Source organism: Lampetra fluviatilis, chromosome 39, assembly GCF_964198595.1.
Source record: "Lampetra fluviatilis chromosome 39, kcLamFluv1.1, whole genome shotgun sequence".
NCBI lineage: Eukaryota > Metazoa > Chordata > Hyperoartia > Petromyzontiformes > Petromyzontidae > Lampetra > Lampetra fluviatilis.
In genome coordinates this window covers 7,044,994-7,062,452 of record NC_136313.1, presented here as the reverse complement: position 1 = coordinate 7,062,452, position 17,459 = coordinate 7,044,994, and the positions used below count along the sequence as shown (strand labels likewise).

Below are 17,459 nucleotides of genomic sequence, written 5' to 3'. Positions count from 1 at the left end.
ACTCTGTGGTTGAATGACATTGGTGGTGCGTCGCCCAATCGCCCTAATGAAGAAACCGCCCCTGAACTGAACCAATCTGTGCATTGCCTTTTAGTTTTATACCCTCCTATGTTTGGGTTTCTCCGGGTACTCAAAAATAAGTAATATCAAAAAAAAACTTTTTTTAAAACACGCTTTAATGAAATGTACCCTACTAGTAATGGAATAACTCAACGACTCCAGGAAGTGGCCCCGAAGCTTGCCATAACGTAAGGGACCGTGGTGATTTACAGCCAACGTCAGTTGAGCGTGGACAATTAGACCCAAGGCGAAACATAACATATAAAAAAGAATGTTTAAAAATATTTATTTTTTCTTTATGATAGAATATAGTATTGTCATCAGTATGACATAAGTATACCAAGTTTGCAGTCGATACCACATTGGGAAGTGGGTTAAAATTTAGTTACAAGATTTGAGGATACGACGACAACAACAGAGTTAATAGAAAGCGTGTAAAAAGTTTGTTTAAATTGTTTTATCTTTAATGATAGAATATAGTATTGTCATCAGTATGACATAAGTATACCACGTTTGCAGTCGATACCACATTGGGAAGTGGTTTCAAATTGAGTTACAAGATTTGATGATGTGACAACAACAACAACAACAGACAGTGAGTTAATAGAAAGCGTGTAAAAATTGGCCAACCATCTCAATGTTGGGCCCTCTCAATGTGAAATCTGCTGACCAGGTAATAGTTCAAATGCCATGAGTGGTGACTTGACGTCACTCGCAGAAATACCGGGTGACCCACCGCGGTGGCGAGATGTTAACTCAAATCGCCTGGTATGCAGATGGTCGTGGTGGGTTCTATCCCGACCCTGACGCCTGTACATTTGGAGTTTGCATGTTCTCTCCGTGGTCGCATGTATTTTTCTCCGTGTCTTCCGGTTTATTCCTCCACATTTAGAAAGCATGTGTTTGGAGTATTTGGCTGCGATACATTTCCACACGATAAGCCACTTCGTTGAGGTCGCTTCCGAAAAAGAGCTATGTAGCTCAGTGGGCCTTACCTGGTAAAATTACAAGTTTTAATTTTTTAATAGATACCACACTGATTTCTCATGACTCTCTTAATTTCTTCTTGTCAGGGGATTGAAGAATAAAAAAGCGATGGATCCGTATCTTAAACGGTATGGAGATTGGTGTAAGACGTGTATTGGTGTACGGTGCTTTTTCTGCAATATTTTGCTGTCTTTTCTTGGATTTTCTGTTTGCACAAAGTCACTTTAAGATGTTTTCATGTTCATGTTTTTGTTTTTTTGTTTGTTGCGGTTGCACCCGATTCAATAGCCGAATGGCTCACAGGGCTATACCTGATAAATGAAACTTGAAACTTGAAACGTGTAGAGGCTTTGAAACAATATTGTTTTTTTTCTCTCTGTAGTTTTTTTATTTTTGTGGGGCATCCGGAATGCCGCGTCAGCCCTAGACTTGAACTTGATGACTTTGTACTGAAGGGCATCATGATGCTTTGCATAAGCACTTCCTCTTTTCATCTACCTGATTTTTACACAATTGACGTCAACAAACTTTAACTTCACTTATCTTTTTAATTTCCACAATCTGTATTGAATAACGATCACTTTGGACGGTGCGACCTTAAGGTAGTTCAGTATTTAAAAGAAGAGAAAAAACGTTGATATATTTCACTGTTCATGTAATGTGCATTCATTTCCTTCGAGTTACAGCACGGATTGTTTCATTCTCACAGCTGCACATACGTGTGTCTGAACCATACTGGCTAGAAACCTGACTCCGATTCATGAGACGTACCGTCACGAGAGTGGTGACCAATCATAAGGCCCTCTCGGGTTAGGCTTAAATAATATAAGATAGCCCCCCCCCACACACACACACACACACCTCTGTGTGTCTGACGTTCTCACTACTCACAGGTAAGGTGAGCCTCTTCAGACACTCGCTCTTGGCCGTGTTCTTATTTGCATTGTCCAACGAGGTGAAACTCCACTTGAAACACCTCACGCAGTGTGAAATCTGCAATGGGAAGACGAGAGGTAGCCAGGCGTGGTCCTTGCAACACCACTCACCTCGTGCCAGCCTTCATAGGAGTTGGCTAACAGCACTGGTGCCAACAGGATATACTTATAGGGGGTGGGATCTTTTCCGAATGTCCACCATAGTTTCCCATTTGACATGAAAACGTCAGACGGTATATGATGACCAACAGGGCAAGGACTGTCGCTGAAAGTTTGCGGACTCATCAGCCTCTGTAAAGGGGCTGTACGAGGAGAGAGAGAGAGGGGGGGAGTATTCTTGACTTAAAGCTTTCGTGACTGCAGGAATTCAACTGCAACACAAGCGGTCGTCATCGAAACGTCGTAGTTTTTTCTGTGATTTTCTTTGAACCTATCTACTTGACTTTACCGAAAACCCCAAAGAATAGGGGGGGGGGCATAGTTCCGACGTTGAACTCCTCATCCTCCTCTCGTTGTCTGCTGCCTTGCAGCCGGTCCTGACGGGAAGAAGATGAAGCTGCTGCTCGTCGCTCTGCTGGGGGTCGTGGCGGTGGTCTCTGCGGCCGTGGCCTCGCCTCTCCTCGACCCGGAGCTGTCGCCCGAGTGGGAGTCCTGGAAGGAGTTCCACGGCAAGACCTACGGCGAGGTCGGTCGCGACCACCACGCACGGCGCTGCCGGCGTGGCGCGGCCGTGCGCTCGGCACCACACGAGCGTTGTAGAGCAGCTCCTTGTTCAGAGACGACCCTGCGTCACAATGTTTTTTCAATGATGTCATTGGAAGGGAGTTTGCGGATAAGAGATGTTATCCTTGGGACAGTCTCAGTTTAACGTTTTAATATATAATGTAATCGCTTGCTTTGCTGCAGTTTTACCATTTTTTAAGGATACGTTTTTATTTTCAGTATTCTTTCACTCCCTAAACAATGAGGCAAAGGGTGGACATGATGATATCAGCATCACAGTGGTGTGAATACCCAGTGTGCAGACGGTACAGAATTCCTCAACCACACTGATTTACAAATGAATAAAACCACAGCATGTCACATACTTTTCCAGTTCATTTCAGATGTATAATTACAGCCCTTTGCAAATACACTGCTAATTTAAGGCGTACCAAAACCATTCCGACAAAATGACCATAAAGTTGAATGAGTCCCCCTATCTATGTTATGATTTGTACTGTTTTGAATTACATTCATTGGCCTCTTTAAGATATGAAAGAGAATTTAGCTCAGTAGAAATGTTGGCGCAGTCATCATCCTATCTCTCGTGAACTAATGCTGAAATAAAAAAGAGTGTACTTCAGAAATAAAGTCAGTTACAAATAAGACAACAGCCATACTAAGAAGATTACACGGAGAAAGTAGAACCACAAAACGTGTTACTGTAAAAGGGGAGACAGACTAGGTGACACGCTTTCTCCAAAGTTTATCGCACAGTTGGCTACCTATGGTGTGAAAGAAGTTCAACATACGTACATATATATTCACAGCGACATTAAAACGTGTACAGTATTCTGAATATTGGTTCAGCGAATGACAGTAAAGGAATACATTTAAGTTTAGAAGAAATTAGACTACAAAGCCATTTTTTATAAAGAAGCCTACAAAGTTAGGCTTAGAAAATGTAGCAAAATGAAGGTCATGTACAGCAAGTTAGCCGAACAACTGCAGACACACAAGTGGGAAACGCAGCAGAGTTATGTGTACCTGGGATAGCTATTGAAGGCAAGAACAAAATTAGAATAAAAACTAATTATTCACAAAGTGTTTTCCAGCTGAAAACGGCAAATGTGGCCCAACAGTAATGTCAATTCACAGTCTTGAGGCGGTGGTGTAAATTCCGCATTCCCATGACAGGCGGACATTCTCAATGTTGTCGTCACAGCTGACAGCTCGAAAAACTGGTGCTCTTTTTGTCAACAATAAAAACTATGATAGCGCCAATTATCCTTTGCATTTAAATTGTTCTAGCCACAGACCTACATGACCACTTGGCTCAACGTACGTTGCATTCTGTGATGCATTCGCTCTGCCTGCTGTGCTGTAGGAGGAGGGCTGGAGGAGGATGATTTGGGAGAAGAACCTCAAGATGATCTCCGTGCACAACCTGGAATACTCCATGGGCAAGCACACCTGGAGCATGGGCATGAACCAATTCAGCGACATGGTGAGCCAGGACATCGCATACCTCCTCTACGCTTCACCTCCGATTCGCATGTCCACCGGGCACTTGCCCGGACTGCCCTATGGCCAGTCCCGGCCTGAGCCCCACCAAATTATTTAGCAATTTCTATTGTTGGGAATTTCCACCTTTGGCTCAGGGCTGCAGGCGGCAATGTGCAACCTCAATGTTCGTTTGTGCATGCAGATGCGTTGGCTTGAAATTCTGACTTGACGTCACGCAAATTTGAAGCAACCGAGAGTTTACGTTCATCGTAAATGCGCGTCCCTTGCAGACAACGGAGGAGTTCCAGCAGCAGATGCTGTGCTTCAAAGGCTGGAACAGCACCGGCAAGGACTCCAACGGGTCCGCGTTCATGGCGCCCGCCGACTTTGAAGCCCCTGTGAACGTGGACTGGAGGAAGCAGGGCTACGTCACTGGTGTCAAAAACCAGGTAAGAGATCGAGATGTCATCATTGGCCTCAGCAGGGTTGGCTACGTACGGTGCGAAAGAAGTTCAAAATAGAAACATAGTGGGATTATTGACACCACATTTTGGTGTTGCTTCCTTTCTACCAGATCCGTGAGCCGTTGCAAAGTTAACATTTGACCCGCAATGAATTGCTCTTGCAAATGTCTCATTATTGGACTGTAGATCTTCCTCCCTATCATTGACCTCTGGGTACTACTCCATTACCTGTCTCAGTCACCTGGCCATCTCCTTCCTGCTCACCTGTTCCATCGACCACATCCTCCTCTCCCTGATTAGGTCGACAAAACGTTTTTGCCAGGTTCCATCTTGAATTTTTAATCTCTAACCCGATCCTGCCATGAAATTCCTTGCATCCTCTGCAAGCACACGCATTCGGAGGCCATGGGGGACTCATTAAAACGCGTCCATGCCGTGGTGTCAGCGCGTTTATTCATCCTTTCTGGCTCTCTTACCCTTCTGCTGACAAAAGTTACGACTGAACATTTATTTTCCGGGATGCGGCTCCAATCTTAAATTGAGCGCCGTCTCTGCGCGTGTCTCTCTCTGTTCCGCAGGGCGGTCGTGCGGGGAGCGGCTAGCGTAGAGGTTAGCGTAGCGGCTAGCGTAGAGGTTAGCGTAGCGGTAAAGTAGCGGTTAGCACTGCACTGCACTACGATCCCGGCGACACGAGTTCCATTCACCTGATGGCGCCAATGATGGCAGCCTCGGCCAGTTGGTGCACCCTGTTTTGTCTTGTTTTGTCTGTTAATTCAGTGTTCTGCCAAGTTTTTCGGAGTTCTCTAACAAGAGACGAACTTTTAAACATTAGGAAAACAACTCATGTGGATTTATTTCCCACTTTTCTGCTTTCAGCGGCAGAATTAGTGGGCATTCTAGTTAAAGCCGCGCAAGGCTTTACTCAAGCAGCGAAACGCCGCCGAAGGGGTGAACGGTCGGGGGCTCTAGTGCGGCTACGCAGACGCGGGATCCGAACAGTGCTTCCAAGCTTTTTCCTTTCCAACGTACGTTCACTGTGCAACAAAATTGATGAAATTCAGCTACTGATGGTGAAAAACAGAGACTTTTTTTCATCTTTTGTCTTGTGCTTCACGGAGACATGGCTGTGTGATTTGATCCCGGATACTGCGTTACAACTGGCAGGCTTCCAACTCGTAAGATCGGATTGGGACATAGCACTCTCCGGCAAGACGAGGGGCGGTGGTGTTTGTTTTTACACGAACAGTGGCTGGTGTGAAGATGTAACAGTGATTCTGCAACATTGTTCTCATTTTTTATAAACTGTAAACCTTTTTACTCGCCTCGCGAGTTCGCGTCGCTCATTTTGGTCGGAGTCCTCAGGTTAAAGAGGCCCAACGCATGCTCGCCGACCAGATTCTGAGTGTGGAGCGAGCAAATCCGGGTTCCCTGGTTATCGTACTCGGCGATTTTAACAAAGGTAATCTCAGCCACGAACTCCCCAAATACAGACAATTTATTAAATGCCCTACCAGAGAAGGGAACACTCTGGGTCACTGATACACTACAGTCAGTAGAGCCTACCACGCCGTCCCCAGAGCAGCTCTGGGACACTCTGACCATGCCATGGTCCACCTGATTCCTGCATACAGGCAGAAACTAAAGCTCTGTTAACCTGCTGTGAGGACATCTAAACAGTGGACCAGTGAGGCTATGGAGAATCTGCGGGCATGCTTGGACTGTACTGACTGGGATATGTTCACGACTGCTACCAATAGCCTGGATGAACTCACAGAGGCTGTGACGTCGTACATCAGCTTCTGCGAGGACTGCTGTATACCAACACGCACCAGGGTGAACTTCAACAACAACAAGCCCTGGTTTTCAGCAAAGCTCAGAAGGTTGAGGTTGGAGAAGGAGGAAGCGTTTAAGAGTGGGGATAGAGACAGATTCAAGGAGTCGAAGAACAGGTTTAGCAAGGCGGTGAGAGAGGCTAAACGACTGTACTCAGAGAGACTAAAACATCAGCTATCTGCTAACGACTCTGCTTCTGTCTGGAGAGGGCTCAGGCAGATCACCAACTACAAGCCCAGAGCCCCCAACACCACTAACAACTCCCGCCTGGCCAACGACCTGAACGAGTTCTACTGCAGATTTGAAAGACAAATGGACTGTCCTGAACTACCCCTTCCCACCCAAGAGGCCTCCCCCCTTCCCCCACTACAGAGATGACTCTCTCAATTCAGGAGGGAGAGGTTAACAGACTTTTAAAGAGGCAGAACCCCCGCAAAGCAGCTGGGCCAGACTCTGTCTCTCCAGCGACCCTCAAGCACTGCGCTGACCAGCTGTCTCCAGTGTTCACCAACATCTTCAACACCTCACTGGAGACATACCATGTACCAGCCTTTCTCAAGTCCTCCACTATCATCCCTGTGCCCAAAAAGCTAAGGCCAACAGGCCTTAATGATTACAGACCCGTCGCCCTAACCTCTGTGGTAATGAAGTCTTTTGAGCGCCTGGTGCTGGCACATCTCAAAGCTATCACAGACCCTCTCCTGGACCCGCTGCAGTTTGCCTACAGAGCCAACAGGTCTGTGGACGACGCAGTTAACATGGCCCTTCACTTCACCCTACAGCACCTGGACTCCCGAGCATCCTACGCCAGGATCCTGTTTGTGGACTTCAGCTCGGCTTTTAACACCATCATCCCTGCCCTGCTTCAGGACAAGCTCTCCCAGCTGAACGTGCCCGACTCCACCTGCAGGTGGATCACAGACTTCCTGTCTGACAGGAAGCAGTGCGTTAGGCTGGGAACAGGATCTCCTCAGGGCTGCGTCCTTTCCCCTGTGCTCTTCTCCCTGTACGCCAACAGCTGCACCTCCAATCATCCGTCCGTCACACTCTTGAAGTTTGCGGACGACACCACCCTCATTGGGCTCATCTCTGGTGGGGATGAGTCTGACTATAGGTGGGAAGCTGACAACCTGGTGACCTGGTGTAGCCAGAACAATTTAGAGCGTAATGCTCTTAAGACAGTGGAGATGGTTGTGGACTTCAGGAAGAATACAGCCCAACTCACTCCCATCACCCTGTGCGACTCCCCAGTCAACACTGTGAAGTCCTTCCGCTTCCTGGGCACTATCCTCTCCCAGGATCTCAAGTGGGAACTGAACATCAGCTCCCTCATAAAGAGAGCACAACAGAGGATGTACTTCCTACGGGAGCTGAAGAAATTCGACTTGCCAAAGACAATGATGGTGCACTTCTACACAGCCATCATTGAGTCCATCCTCACCTCCTCCATCACCATCAGGTACTCTGCTAGCACTACCAAGGACAAGAGCAGACTGCAGCGTATCATCCGCACTGCTGATAAGGTGATTGGCTGCAATCTGCCTACCCTCGAGGACCTATACACCTCGAGGACCTTGAGGCGAGCGAGGAAGATTGTGGCCGACTCCTCTCACCCTGGACACTCTGTTCCAGAAACTCCCCTCCGGCAGAAGGCTGCGGTCCATCAGGACCAAAACTTCACGCCACAAAAACAGTTTCTTTCCATCCGCTGCTGGCCTCTTCAACAAGGCCAGGGGCTCAAACTGACTTTAACGCTCAAACTGACTTTAACACAATATCTGCACAATGACACCCTGCCATATTTGCACTATGTTACCCTATTTGCATTTTTGTAATTTTATATTGTATATTATAGCGATTGTATATTTTAGATTGTATTTTATTCAATTTTTACATACTTTAGCTCCTTAGTATTAGTTAGACTTTGTACCTTAAGTATAGTTAGACTTGTACACCACTTATTTAAGATTTAAGATTCCTATATGTTGAATGTATGCACCTTCCTGCCAAAGTAAATTCCTTGTCTGTGCGAACTTTCATGGCGAATAAAATCCTTTCTGATTCTGATTCCCGTTCACGGCCAACACCAGTGATGATTATCTGAAAGAGTTATGGGCTTCCCCCAAGGTTTACTCAGCCTCAAATTAGTACGCTACCCAGTGGCGATGTGTAAACATCGCCACTGGGTAGACAAAGACGGCCAGGCGTGATCCTGGCCACCCACCCCCTCGCGTGCTATGCCGTGCCGGCCATCATAGGTGCTGCTTGCCCCAACAGTCTGTTACAGGCTAGTCGGGGGATCTTTGTCTTTGTCTAAACAGGGCGGCTGCGGCTCTTGCTGGGCGTTCAGCACCACGGGCTCCCTCGAGGGGCAGCACAAGCGCAAGACGGGGATGCTCGTGTCGCTGAGCGAGCAGAACTTGGTGGACTGTTCCAGGCCCCAGGGCAATTTCGGCTGTAATGGAGGAATCATGAACAACGCGTTCATCTACATCAAGCTGAACGGAGGCATCGACTCGGAGGCGTCGTATCCCTACGTGGCACGGGTGAGGGATTTAGGGAATTGGAGGCTGTGACCGCAGGTAGTGCAGGATACAGCCACTCTTGCAAATGTGATTTGTAACTTTGATCCTGACACACATTTGTTTACATTTTAAATCATGGGACCTCCCTTGCCAGTATCACAATATAAGAATAGGTTTTACCCTTTCTGGCAAATAAAACAGTTGTGTTAACATGTTTAAACACCAAACAGAAACATTTTACAAGGAATCATGTCTGCATTAACCACATGTACTTGTGGTGCAATTTAAATGTCTTGTATTGGTTGCGTCCAATTCGGCAAATACAGTGTGTGCTTTATACATTGTCTATGATTATTTTCTTAGTAATTATTTCTGGTTATATTACATAAATTAATGGCATTATTGATGGTGATGTGTTCGTGGTGTGGGTCACGTGTTTTACGTGTCGTACAGGACCAGCCGTGCAGGTACAAGCCCCAGTACAAGGCCGCGGTGGTCACCGGCTTCGTGAACATTCCCAGCGGGAACGAGGAGGCCCTCAAGAACGCCGTGGCTTCTGTCGGCCCGGTGTCCGTCGCTATCGACGCCACACTGCCATCTTTTCAGTTCTACAGATTCGGTGAGCCATCGTTAAAATTGAGATCAGCCCACTATATGTACACTGCTCAACTCAAAACTACACTATTTTTTTTTATTTTACCTGGTAAGGCCTCACTGAGCTATGTAGCTCTTCTTCATAAGCCACCTGGCCACAAATGATAGCTCAACGAAGTGGCTTATCACGTGGAAATGTATAGAGCCAAATACTTGAAGCGCGTGTTGATTCTAAATGTGAAGGGAAAAACCGTAGGCCCCAGAGAAAAATCCACGCCACCACAAGGAGAACATGCAAATTTTAATTATACAGGCATCAGGGTCGGGTTCAAACCCACGATCTCCTGTTTACCAGGAGAGGCAGTTAACATCTCGCCACTATGGCGACGGTGGCGAAATGTTAGAAATTGGACACCCTGAGCCAGAAATGTCACATTCCTATGGTGAGGAACAATCTCTCTTTCTATGTTGTTGACGTTTCACAGTGCTTCTCATTTTATTGACCCTATATGAGAGGTCAACACCATGATTTATTTATTTTTTTATACCCAGGAAAGCCTCACTGAGTCTCAATTCCCTTTTTTCACGAGGGTCCTGCTCAGTTTTGCAGTGGTGAGCGATGTTGCAATGTGGGTTTTTTTCCCCGAATTGAACAATCTTGCGGGTGATTTTTTTTTTTAAACATCATAAAACATTTTACCGTTCCCAAAGGATGTGTCTTCTCTCGGTAACACTCCAGTAACCCTACAGTGCAATTGAAATTAGGCTAATGAGACAAGGCCCACGAACATTAAAATGTGAAAAATCACGTGCATAGGCGGAGTTTCACTTATATATTGGGGGGGTGGGGGGGGCAGGGGTTTGCTTTGTCTCTCACATTAAGAATCGCGGATGCAAATAATGAATTGTTTTTCAATCTTTTGTGTAAATTACCGAAATAAATAAATAAAGGTGTCCAGTTTGGGGAGGGGCATTGCCCCCCCCCCCCGTGTCCCCCCTGCCGCGAACTCCGCCCGTGGTTCCGTGCGTAATATTGTAGTAGGCCGCTGTCGGTAGCCTAAAAGAGGCCTAGAAATAGGGTTTCGTTCCACCAAGTGGGGCACTACCTACTTTTTTTATATTTAACATCAGAAATATATAGAGATTCCTTAGGAAAAAGTTCTCCGCATACAACCTTGCAGTTATTGAGAAAATGATGCTAAAGGTGCCCATTTTGAAAAAAGGGAAACCATAGGGAATTTTGCACTTTTAAACCTGTTTATCATATAAACCCAAAAATGCAGAATTACCACTTGAAGTACAAAATAAACCAGTTTGAAATGTGTGATATACCTGAAGTTGCTATCTATGCACAGTAAACATGATAAGATTATCAAGAAAACTTCTGCTGTAGCATTAACATCCCAATTACTTCTCATTATGTTGTTCCAATTGAAAGGTAATATTTGAGGTAAAATCTGAATAACAAATAGAATTAAGCCAAAATATGATATATAAAAAAAGCACTTTTCAAAATAACACATTTAATGGTGAATTGTCAATTCGCATACATGAGCAGCAACTGCACTACATGAACATATTCACAGCAATGATTATTGTAAACAAGATTTAATTTTGATTGATTTATATTAAATATATATGTCCTATATTAATTTTATTATCATATACACATCACTAAATATCAAGATCACTGTCCTCACTATCAGATTCACATGAAACAATATCCTCAGTTAATCTCACATTGTCACAATGAACACATTTACATAGGTCAGTGCAGGCCAGGCCAGCCTTGTGGCATGAGCACCTTCCACCTGTACAAGTACCAGACTTACACCCACAGTGGAGTGACCCCAAAATCTGTTGAGAAGCTTTAGTCATCCATGATATGATGAGATCACCATCCTTGACAATCCATCCAAAGCCGTCTGGACTGGGAGCATTTGTAAAAGGATCCAATGCTCTCCTGTGGATTGCAGCTTGGTAGTTAGCACGCTTGAAGAGCAGCCTTATTTGTTTTGGCTAATGAACCATCAGTGCTTGCTAGCGGGGATGAGATATTGCCAAGTGAATATGTCAGAATCTCTTTCAAGTTTACAGACAGGGATTGACTTATCACTAACAGTCGTGCAAAGAGTCTCCTGTCATTTTTTAGAATGACTTGATTTCCATCTTTTGTCTTGGATGATTTCTTCATTTGATCCCCAAACGTAGTGAGCTTCAAGGACTTTATTGGAGAGAAGAAGTCTGTTTTTGATGACTGGACTCGATCTTGGATGAAAATTTTCAGAGCTGTTTCACCTTTATCACAAGCACTTTGTATGTCATCTCTGACAGTCTTTGTAGCAACAACATCAGAGCTAATACATACAAGATCTTCACGAGGCAGCAAGGGATTGATCATAGACTCAACCGCTGAAACCAAAGATATAACAGCAGCATTGTCTTTTGCAATTCTTATTGCATCCAACTCTGTATGACCCCTCTCTTCATGTTGCATTCCAGCCATCATTTCACACTGCCTTGTGATTGCAGAACGTTCAGGATGAGACAGTATCCATTTCTGGACGGCACCTCTGTTCAATGTTATCCCAGTTATGCCGCCTTTGGTCTTTGAATCACGGTTGCAGGTTTGTTCTATTGCTTGGTCACAAGCTATGGATGAGAACCTGTTAGCATCCTTACGCTGTACTGTCCAGTTTCCTTTTGCAGTAACTTCTTCATAGCAGTGTGGATGAGTCTTTGGAAGATTGATCATCTCGACCCAATATGCTGATAGGTACCTTGCATAATTTTGGCGGTCATATGCAAAATACCATGCCAGCATACGTCTCACTGTTGCTAAGTGAAGGCTCCAGTCAGAGCATTAGATAGGACATGTATATTTAAAGCCCTACCTTCTATAGAGAAATAATTTGATTATGGAATTACAATGCATTCACAGGCAATATGTAAATGTAATTGGAGTGACCCCACAGATTTGTGAACAAACATTTTTTTTGTACCTACCTATATGTTTTTTCAGTTTTGCCGAGAAATCTTGTGTAATCTCGATAGCAGGATTTGTGGTATCGGACCTCGATTGCAATGCAGTCTTTCCCACGAATGTGTGTCAGAATGCTCTCATCTGATTTCATTTGAGCTGCCTCACGAGGAAGTCCTATATTAAAGATATGAAGAATAAATTATAAACCCAGTTGGCAATATATTAGCTTGCATAACATTCAATTCAAGTGAGTAAACATACATGTGTTAATCGAGCTTGATCGCCGCTATCAGATGAAGCTGCGCTGCTTAAGTCCTCCTCCATGTTTACATGTGCGTAGTGATATTGGCTTGATTTTGGCTCTGACATACTTACATTTTCGATGCTGATTGGTTGAAAATCGAGCTCAACAGTTTTATATGTCTCAATACGCAGTCAATATAGTGCGCCAATAAATTACACTTTTCTCATTAACTGCAGGATAATGCGTGGAGAACTTTTTGCTTGGATACCTTTTATTAACGTTGAACATATTGAGCAAAAGAAAAAGTAGTGCCCCGTTTGTCGGAACGAAACTGAACGATACAGCTCACGTACAGCGGCCTATAGGTGGCAGTGCCCTGGCATCGATGCTTCTGCAGTTGGCGTTTGTGCGTTTACCCCGTGACTCGCAGGCATCTACAAGGACACTTCCTGCACCCAGAGTCTTAACCACGCCGTGCTGGTGGTGGGCTTCGGCGTGGATCAGTTTGGAACTAAATTCTGGCTCGTCAAGAACAGGTGCGTGCCTGCAAGGACTCGGCTACGCTCAATAAGCGAGAGCTATTTGTCTCAAATTAGAAACTCAACACAAAAAAAAAGTAAATTTCGATTTAAAGCTTTCGTGACTGCAGGGATTCATCTTCTTGGTTCTTTCGGTAAAGTCTACTTGACGGACCTGTTCTCCACCTGAGGACGGCTGCTTGCGTTGTGGCCGAAACGTCGTGAGAATTATTTTATTATGTTTTATTTTTATCATTTTATTACTTCCCTTCTACGTGACTTTACCGAAAGAACCAAGAAGGAAAAAAAAGTAACCCGTAAAAACAAAGTTTTTCACTATAAATCCTTTATATGCGTGGTGGCTAGAGTCCTCTCGTCCTCTGGCTTGAGATGGCTGCCACCTATGGGTCAGATAATTGCCTGCCACCATTAAGCAATTGGTAATTAAATATTTAAAAAAAAATTCCTAAAATGTTGAAAATTTTGGAAAAAAATTTTCACGAAAATAAATTGTCACGCACAACGAGTCTGTGTGCAAAATGTCAGCTCGATTGGATCACGGGAAGTGGGTTAAAAAACGACCGAAAGATTTGCACGGTCGTAAGCGCGCAAGCAAGCAAGCAAGTGAACTTAATATAAAGGATTTTAAAAATGTACCCGTAAAAACTAAGTTTTTCACTCTAAATCCTTTATATGCGTGGCGGCTAGAGTCCTCTCGTCCTCTGGCTTGAGATGGCTGCCACCTATGGGTCAGATGATTGTCTGCCAGCATTAAGCAATTGGTAATTAAATATTTTAAAATTTTTCCCTAAAGTGTAAAATTTTGGAAAAAAAATTTTCACGAAAATTAATTGTCACGCACAACGAGTCTGTGTGCAAAATGTCAGCTCGATTGGATCACGGGAAGTGGGTTAAAAAACGACCGAAAGATTTGCACGGTCGTAAGCGCGCAAGCAAGCAAGTCAACTTAATATAACGGATTTAAAAAAAACTAGCGGTGGCCCTGAGCCCAAGTGGGATAAATTCCACATTTCTATGACAAGGGTCAACTCATCTTCGGATTGTAAGCCAAGCTCTCTCACCACGGTTTTCCTTGGGGCAATGGTTAATTGTAGGCAACACTTAAAAAAACGCAAGGATATGGGCTTAATTAAAGATTTGGATATGGGCTTCATCACAAGTTTGAGCCAGGTTAAGTTTAACGCAAATCATCAAACGGCATGAGTCTCTATTCCGATAAATAATAAAAAATGCAGACTCAAGTGGTTTAAGGGGTCAATAAACACATTGACAATGATCCATAAGTATGTGATCAATAAACACGTGATCAATAAATATCATATATTGGCAATGATCAATAACCAAATGGTCAATAATTATATTGGCAAGTAACATTCCGATATGCCCAAAGAAGAACGTTTTCACACAGTGTGCACTGCCGCGCTGTGCCGCTATCGTTGTGACACACGGCCGTTGACGAAACGTGCAGAAGAAAAAGTTCAAAGTGTGTGCCTTGTGTGTGTCTGTGTGTGTGCCTGTGTGTGCCTGTGTGTGTGCCTTGTGTGTGTCTGTGTGTGTGTCTGTGTGTGTGCCTTGTGTGTGCCTGTGTGTGTGCCTTGTGTGTGTCTGTGTGTGTGTCTGTGTGTGTGCCTTGTGTGTGTCTGTGTGTGTGTCTGTGTGTGTGCCTTGTGTCTGTGTGTGTGCCTTGTGTGTGTCTGTGTGTGTGCCTTGTGTGTGTCTCTGTGTGTGCCTTGTGTGTGTCTGTGTGTGTGCCTTGTGTGTGTCTGTGTGTGTGCCTTGTGTGTGTCTGTGTGTGTGCCTTGTGTGTGTCTGTGTGTATGTGTCTGTGTGTGTGCCCTGTGTGTGTGTCTGTGTGTGTGTCTCACAGCTGGGGGAGTGGCTGGGGAGAGGGTGGCTACGTGCGCATGGCTCGAGATTTCAACAACCTCTGTGGAATTGCCTCTGCGGCCAGCTTCCCGCTGGTGTAACAACAACCGGCGACGATGTGACTACAACTGCGCCGTGTGTGACAGAGAGCGAGCGAGCCAGGGTCTATTTACAACCTTACTCCTGCCGCCGCTGACTCCATGGGCCTGAAGTGTTTCACAAATATTTCGTTTAACTGGGATCACGAATCGTTAACTAGCAACGTGATTAAATCACTGAATCACGATTAATTCATTTTTTTAAGGGCGTGTGACGTTTTTTCCCGCAGCCTTGGTTAAAACTGTGCAGAGTCGCGATCGGTGAGCGTAACGGCTGCACTCCACTGGCAACGTTTAGCAAATCGTGCGTTACATTCCCACTGCCAACTCGCTGTTGCCCATTTTGCGTTCGACGGAGAACAATATGGCAATGAGGGCGATTTAGGAGAAAGCTGCTGGCGAAGTCACACACCCGAATATAATTTGAATATGAATTTTGAATGATTATGAATCGTTGCAAGCTTTGCGATAAGCACCTGATTTCCCTACCTCAATACAAATAATTGTGGTGACCTTATTAGTGCTGTATTTATTCGTATAATTTTTTTAATCACTGCTTTAAAAAAAAACATTTTACGGTGTGTGCTCGAAATAACTCGATAATTCAGGAGCAAGGTAACCTGAACAAAATTCCATGGAATTCAACGACGACCCAAAGTTTACCACATTTACAAATATCAACGTTCCATTTTTTGAATCGATATTGTTACTTTTACATCATTAAAATAACAAGAAACAATAGGAAAGGTACAAAATCATGGCTGAAAACCTTCCCGTAAACTGATGAGTGCCAAATTCTTGAAGTCGCGATCTCGAACGCCAGACACGACGTTGGATTGATTCGAAGCTTTCGTGACTGCAGGAATCCATACTCTTTGGTTCTTTCGGTAAAGTCACGTAGGTAGAAAATAAAATAAATCACGACGTTTCGATCGCAACACAAGCAGTCGGTCGTCAGGCGGAAAAAAATGTAATCCAGCAGTGGAACAGCTGGTTAATAACGTCCTTCCAATGATTGCTCAGTTTGTACCCATCTTCTCGGTTGAAGTTGTGTCTGTGTTTATTATATATATGGATGGCTTCATGAACAAATCTCTGAAGGTAGCCGGTAGATTTGCAGAAGTACCTCCCGTCTTGGAAAAATCAATACCTCTGCCGTTGCCGATCATTGTTTTAACGCTGTGGGCTCACACGAAATTGAGACGTTGCATATCCATGAACGCTGTTTAGAGGACGCTGTATCCAATCATATTCGTATCAACGACCGCGAGTTGTGACGTACGGCCGATGTTTTGCGGTCATTTTCTCCTCTCGAAAATTGTTATGTGCGCAATTGTAAATGCTTCGTCACGTGATCAGTCGGTGCTGTGTTGATCGGCGCTTGAGAAATGTTAACTTTTGACGACTTCTCTCTTCATAAAGATTTTCAACTCCATGCCTGTATTTTGTGTGACATTTTCTGACTCCGATCGAGGCTGCAACAAAACGGCATCGAAGTTTCCCGACCGCACCGTCATGCATCCACTGCCCAAGCGTGTCATTCTTGATTTGAAGCTTTCGTGACTGCAGGAATCCATACTCTTTGGTTCTTGCGGTAAAGTCACGTAGGTAGAAATAAAATACTGGGAAAAAAATCACGACGTTTCGATCGCAACACATGCGACCGTGATCTGTTTTAATTTATTTTATTTCTAACTACGTGACTTTACCGAAAGAACCAAATAGTACGTGTCATTCTGTTTCTTGAACACTTCAGTGTGAGCCCAGTCAGAGTCCCGTTCACACCTTGTGTTCACCCCGACTTTATATTATTGTACCCCCCCCCCCAACTTAATCTTGAATGTTGCTACTGGCACCGTGCCGTGAGACGGAGGAATCCATTTGGACTGCTCACTGAGCATGGCAACCCTTCGTAGAGGGCATTAATTCTAGATTTGAAGCTTTCGTGACTGCAAGGATTCATATTCTTAGGTTTTTTCGGTAAAGTCACGTAGGTAAAAAATTCAAATTAATAAAAGTAAAATAAATAAAAATCACGACAGCTGTACGTGATACAGCTGTCGTGGCTGTGACGGTTCCACCTGAAGACGGAAGCTTGTGTTGCCTCCGAAACGTCGTGATTT

The 17,459-nt window shown here is 44.6% G+C and overlaps 1 protein-coding gene across 2 annotated transcripts; it reads left to right on the top strand.

Moving 5' to 3' along the window:
- The first annotated feature begins 2,472 nt into the window (after nt 1-2,472).
- LOC144946044 (procathepsin L-like) lies at nt 2,473-15,667 on the top strand. 2 transcript variants are annotated; one of them, XM_078874782.1, is made up of 8 exons: nt 2,473-2,667; nt 3,383-3,385; nt 4,072-4,191; nt 4,481-4,639; nt 8,809-9,033; nt 9,466-9,631; nt 13,264-13,369; nt 15,240-15,667. In XM_078874782.1, exons 1-8 carry the CDS (start codon nt 2,533-2,535, stop codon nt 15,337-15,339), a joined length of 1,014 nt encoding a protein of 337 aa, XP_078730908.1. In that variant the 5' UTR covers nt 2,473-2,532; the 3' UTR covers nt 15,340-15,667. The 2 variants fall into 2 exon arrangements, with proteins under 2 accessions (XP_078730908.1, XP_078730907.1); XM_078874781.1 differs by lacking the exon at nt 3,383-3,385.
- The last annotated feature ends 1,792 nt before the right edge of the window (nt 15,668-17,459 follow it).

Bases quoted from the DNA above. Each gene is read 5' to 3' on its own strand.
- LOC144946044 (XM_078874782.1), top strand. From the start codon at position 2,533: ATGAAGCTGCTGCTCGTCGCTCTGCTGGGGGTCGTGGCGGTGGTCTCT. The intron at 4,192-4,480 runs GTGAGCCAGGAC...CGTCCCTTGCAG, and splicing joins TGAACCAATTCAGCGACATG to ACAACGGAGGAGTTCCAGCA. The intron at 9,632-13,263 runs GTGAGCCATCGT...CGTGACTCGCAG, and splicing joins TTTTCAGTTCTACAGATTCG to GCATCTACAAGGACACTTCC.